The following is a 6,305-nucleotide window of genomic DNA, read 5'->3' as shown; positions in this document are numbered from 1 at the left end:
ATGAGTCAATTTTATGATGTAAGTAGAGAAATATCACAAACAGAATCAATAAAGCATCATTTAAAACAATTATACGGACTTGTAAATTCCGAATTTGGTTATTTTTGTAGAAATAATGGTGATGAATATTCTTTTAATAGAATAAATGACTTTTCTAAAAGTTCGTTGATGCCTTTTTTTTCTTCTTGGAAAATGGATGATTTAGCTAATTTTGATTTAAATAGTATCTTTTCTATATTAAGGAGAAATCAATTTTTTATGATATGCATATCTTTTCTTGGTCTTTTTTCATGTATTTATATTACAAGTCTTATTCTATATTCTAAATGTGCAAGGAGAATAATAAAATTATTTACTAGTTGTTGTATTAGAACTAAAAAAAAAAGAGAGGATGGAGATGAAGATGAACTTGAAGATGAAAATAGAGCATCTAGAGATACATTAAAAATATTCAAAAATATCTTAACATATTTTTTTTTGTGTATTTTTTTATGTGGTCTTATTATTACGGGTTCCTTTTTTCTACATTATTTTTTTAAAACTAAAAAGGGTATCCACATGAATATATGTAATGTTTCTAAGACATTTGAAAATCTAATAAAAGATAAATGCCCAAGTCAAATACATGATAATATACCTTGTTTTTCTGTTGAAAAAGTAATAAATGAAGCTATATCAATTTTACAGAAATATAAAAATCTAAAAAAACAAGTTGAAGATAATTCTCTTGTTGATATAAACAAACCAATTCCTTTCCTTGCAAGTATAAATATATATATATATTTCATATATTTAATATATTTTTTTTTTTTTGTATTCACATTATGTTTATATAATTTTTTTTTTTTTTTTTTCATATAATTTTTAGAGTATACAAAATCTTTTAATAACTTAAGTAAACTGAAAAACATTTTAGCTCGTAATAATAATGTGCTTGAAAGAAGATATTTGCATATGTATCCGGCTTTGATAGGGTTAGAAAGAGCTCTTGATTCTATTATATATGATGGAGGTAATCATTTTAAAAAAACGGAAGATACAATAATTCAGATAAAAATAGCAATAAAAAAAACTTTTGATAATATAGATTATTCTATATCACAAAGTTTTAGGGGAAATTACGATAATATAGTTGAAAAAATTCAATTAGCTAGTTATTTTATAAGTGAATTTAACGGAAAATATAAATTTAAAGAAAACATAAATAAATATACCAATTCAATTCCCTTTATATTTGTTGTTCTATTATTACCACCTTTAATTATTCTTATAGGGTTAATTTTTTATATAATATGTATAATAAAAGGAGATGCTTTAGGAAATAACAATTTTTTTTTTAAACTATTTAGTTTATTTAGTGCCTATTTCGGTTTTCTAACTATTATTTCTTTAATTGTTACCACTGTTTTAATGGGTTTTTCAATTTTAGGTGGAACCACTTGTGCTATAACAGAAGATGTATTGCAAAAAAAAATAGATATTAATTTTCTGAATAATACAATAATTGAGAAATGCTTTGTAAATGAAAATGCTGCTTTAATTGATGAAAAAGATATTAATTTATTTACAAAAAAAATTAATATATTTAATCCAAGAATTATTGAAGACAAATTAAATGAATATGAAATATTTTTTAATAATATAAAACATAGGTTTTATCAAAATTCTGATAAATTTTTTGAATATATGTGGGTAGTATTAATGAAAACAGATAATAATAGATATTACAATAAAATAAAAACAAATGATATTAAAGATTCATTACCAGCAATAGGAATTACAAAAGAATCTTTTCATTTTATTAATAAGGATCTTATCGGTATAGATGAATATTTAAGAATTTTAAATCAACGTATTTTTCATAATAACAATAATAAATTATGTTTTGAAGATGATATATGCCAAAATGATCCAGATAAATATAATATTACTGAAAAATCTAGTATTGATGATCAAAAATATATTCAATTACGTGATCAAATAAATGTACTTATTAGGGAAGATGTGGACGAACTTGTTCAGTTATTTATACTTAAAGCTAAAATTAGACATGACAAAATTTTCGATGTAAGTGATTTAGATAATACTATAACAGAAAAGTTGGAGTGGAAAAAATATACTCCAAAGACTGATGCACAAACTAGAAAAAATTCGATCATATATAATTATATAACGAATACAATTGACAGTATAAATTTTATTGAGATTAAAAATTTTTGCAATCAAATAAAAATTCAATTTAGTTTAGTAAAAGAATTAATTATCAAAACAATTAGATCAATATCAAAAAATACTAGGTGTAATAGAATTATGAAGGAAATACAGAATGCGAAATATTTTTTTTGTAATAAAATTGTCTTAAATTTAACTATCTTGTCTATTTTTTTATTCTCATTTTCAGTTACTTCTTTTATCTTATGGTTTTTTTTTCTATTTTTGTGGTTACGTCACAAATTAAGTATAATGTAACAGGGAAATAAAGAAATATTATTTTTTTATTATTTAAAATAAAAAACATAGTTATCTTTTCAGTTATCATATTCTTTATATAGAAGTATAAAAAAAAAAAAATTGAAAATATAAAAGAAATTAATAAAGAAATAAATGAATGAAAATGCTTATTTTATTAATATTCATTATCCTTCAAGATCTAATGATTACTTAATATAATGAAATTATTATTTATTGTCTTTATTACTTCAGTAAAAACCGTTTAAAATAATTTAGTTATTTAAATTAAATTATATACTATTAATAAAAATAATAATAAATAAGTGTATAATATTGCTAAAATAGTAAATATACATATAAGCTCTAAATGTTAAATTTGAATTATTTGTTTCTTTCTCTTTTATTTTCTTTTCAAAACTGTTTGTTTGTCTATTATTAATTCTACATATTTATTGCTAATTTTATTTATATATTTTATTGTTTTTTTACGTTATTAATTGATTTTTTTTTTTTTTTTTTTTTGATTAAAAATTTTGAAGTGTCTTTATATTCTATTTTTCTCTTTGTATGAAATAGTTAATATTTTAAAAATATATTTTTGCCGTTTATAAAACATTTAATATGTTTTATTTTTTTTTTTTTAATAATAATATCATTGATATATTTGTTTTGCTTTTTATATTTGATTCTTAATAATTTTCTTGAATTTAATTTTTGTTTCTTAAAGGTTATAATGTGACAGATGCATATATATATATATATATAAAGAACATTTTAAAGAAAAACTATGTAAAAAATTAAATAAATATATAAAAATATAAAAAAAAAAAAAAAAGGTGAATAAATTTATTAAATAACAAATTATAAATTATAAATAATTAAGAAAATAATAATGAAGCATAAAATCATTATTAAATACATGAATATTTTTCTGTAAAGACAACAAAATGATAAGAAAACTAAATTTTAAAAAGTAAAAAATTAAGATATAATTAAGAAAAATACAATTTCATAATGTTGATGAATATATAAATATATATATATTCAAAATAAATGATACAAATAAAAAAATAATTTTTTTAAAAATTTTTTCTTTGCTCTCCACATGGAGTTTACTTTATCAATGAATAAAAATTTGAACGATTTTGTATTAAAATAATTAGATTTTATATCTAATTTTTCATTATATTTTTTATCTTTTATTTCTCTTTTTTTATTATTATCTTTTTCGCAATTTTTTAAATCATTAGGTGTTAACAGTTTCATTTTGTCTTCATGACTAATATCTTTTTTTTTAATAGTTTCTTTTTGCGAATAGTTATATAAATTATAAATGAGAGAAGGAAATAAATGACTAAATAAATTATTTTGAATAATTTTGGGTATGCTAGCATTGTAATATAATGAAATAACATAATCTAAACCTTTTTCAAAAAAATCCTTACTTTTTGGGTATATGCAAAAAAAATTCTCATAATTTTTAATTCTTGAAAAATTTTCATTTTGGTTAAATATATCATTAATTGATTTATTTACAATAATAAACATGTTTTGATGTTCATCATAATTTTGGTAAGCTTCATATATAACATCATGACTTTTAAATGGCCAAGGTAGACTATTCACCAAATAAAGAATATTTTTTTTATCATTTGATAGATCATTCTCATTATTTACTATGTATTTATTAATATTTAGCATTTCTGCATTATTTCTTTTTTTTAACAACATAGCTTTACTTATGTTTAAATAATTTAATTTTTTAATATTTTTATTCCACTTTTTAATACTTTCAATATCATTTAACGAATAATTTAAAGCATATGCAGATACATCCTTCATTTCACCATATCCAAGTAAGTCATATTTTTTATCTTTATTTTCTAAAAGATTTTTATATAAAGTTAAAATACTTGAATTGTGAACTTTAAAACTATTTTTCAAATCAAAAGTCTTTTTATAAACCTTATTACAAATATCTTTAAAATTATCAACCATTTCTTTATTTATCATTTCATTAAATCTAGGAACCTTGTTTTCATTAATATCATTGCTATTATTATTTTCTTTTTTTAAAGAAAAATCACATTCTTTATTTTTATTTTTTAATTGTAATGATTCTAGTTGTTTATCATTTTTAAATATATTCCTAGACCTTATATTTTTGTAAGAATTTATTTTTTCTAAACTATTGAATTCTTTTTTTTTCTTTTCATCAATCGGAACATAAGAATATATATTGTCTTTATATTCTTTCACAATTCTAAAAATACTTTTTTTTTTTAATTGTATATTACCAAAATTTATCCTATTTCTTTCATTTATTATTATGGGATTTTTAGAAAATTTTAGCTCATCATCTAATAAATAATTAGAATTATTTTTTAAAAATAATTTACTAAAAATTTCATTTTGTCCTATAAATGGTTTAAAGAATAATTTTCTTTTTGAAAATTCTGAAGAATCTGCATTAAAGAATTTTATAAATTCTTTTTTTTCTTCACAATAAAAACATACATTAAATAAATGGAAAAGTATTAATATAATGAATTTTTTTTTTTTTAAAATCATTTTTATAATTTATATATATACTCAAGCAAATGTACATCTTTTTTTTTTTTCCCTTTATTTTCACATATTTTGAGTAGATGCAAAACAAATAATGTATATTTACATTTTTTGAAATACAAGGATAATTGTTTATTCTTCTATATAAAAATTTTAATTTTATTATGTTTTTTTTTTTTTTTTTTAAATATAGCAATACATATATTTATTTTCTTTTAATATTACAAAAAAAATTTATATTTATTTACACAATATAATTTTACCCTTTTTTTTTTTTTTGTCACTTTTACATTTGACTTTAAAAATTGTAAAAAAAATATATAATAATATTATTAAATAAGGGAAAGATTTAATTTTTTAAATAAATGAAAATTATTTCAAATTTTAATTTATGAATATCCATATTGTATGTTTAGAACAGTATTAACAAAGAAAGATAGTAAGAAAAAAGTCATGAAAAATTAGTTGAAATCATTTATCTATTCATATATGAACAGAGATAAATCTCACAAATTAGTACTATTTAGATAAATTAATGAATATATATATATATATTTTCAGTTTTCTACTATCTTTTTTTTTTTTTTTTTTTGTAAAATAGAAACTAATTATTCTAAACATAATTTTCTAAAAAAGATATTATTTTCCTATTTTCTATAAGCTTATATAATTAATTGTTAAAATAAAAATCTATTTATAATTGATTCAAAAAATGATAAAAAAAAAAATATTTAAAACAATTTCAAAATATGATGAAGTATATTTTACATAAATAATATGCTTTATAATTATTATAAAAAATACTTTTTCTATATATAATAAGTGATTCTAATTTTGTATTTTTTTTTTTTTTTTCATAATTTTAAATAAGAGAAATAAATGGAAAATAGAAGAAAAAATAAAAAGTGAATTTTTATATTTTAAATTTAAATTAAGTTTATGATTTTCTTCATTAGCAATGTTTTTATTATATAAATTCTAATTTTTTTTTTTTTTTTTTCTAAAGAATAATAATTGTATAAAATTGAAGTTATAACTTGAAGTAATGTTGTTTCTAACGTTTTGTTTTTTTTTTTCTCCAATTTACACTTAAATTTTCTTTTTCTTAATTTTTTTTAACTTTTTTCCTTTTTTTTTTTATTTTTCTTGTTCTTACAAATTTTAATTTTTTTTTTTTTCTGTTTTTTGATTTTATTTTAAAATTAAAATTAATAATTTTGAATAAATTTTATTTCTTAGTGAAACGTGTGCAATTTCTCTTAGAAATAAACTAATTTACTTTATTT

At 17.9% G+C, this 6,305-nt stretch overlaps 2 protein-coding genes across 2 annotated transcripts; one reads left to right on the top strand and one right to left on the bottom strand.

Moving 5' to 3' along the window:
• PRELSG_0213000 (conserved Plasmodium protein, unknown function) lies at nucleotides 1-2,469 on the top strand (the record flags this gene model as incomplete). The annotated part of the gene is made up of 2 exons (XM_028679919.1): nucleotides 1-763; nucleotides 869-2,469. The coding sequence occupies 2 exons, from the start codon at nucleotides 1-3 to the stop codon at nucleotides 2,467-2,469; spliced, it is 2,364 nt and encodes a 787-aa protein (XP_028535590.1).
• A 1,026-nt stretch (nucleotides 2,470-3,495) lies between these two features.
• On the bottom strand, nucleotides 3,496-5,022 carry PRELSG_0212900 (StAR-related lipid transfer protein, putative; the record flags this gene model as incomplete). The annotated part of the gene is made up of 1 exon (XM_028679918.1): nucleotides 3,496-5,022. The coding sequence occupies one exon, from the start codon at nucleotides 5,020-5,022 to the stop codon at nucleotides 3,496-3,498; it is 1,527 nt and encodes a 508-aa protein (XP_028535589.1).
• Between the last annotated feature and the right edge of the window lie 1,283 nt (nucleotides 5,023-6,305).

The sequence above is a fragment of the Plasmodium relictum genome (assembly GCF_900005765.1).
Source record: "Plasmodium relictum strain SGS1 genome assembly, chromosome: 2".
Lineage (NCBI taxonomy): Eukaryota > Apicomplexa > Aconoidasida > Haemosporida > Plasmodiidae > Plasmodium > Plasmodium relictum.
The sequence above is the reverse complement of the archived record's forward strand: the minus strand, read 5'-3'. Positions and strand labels throughout refer to the sequence as shown.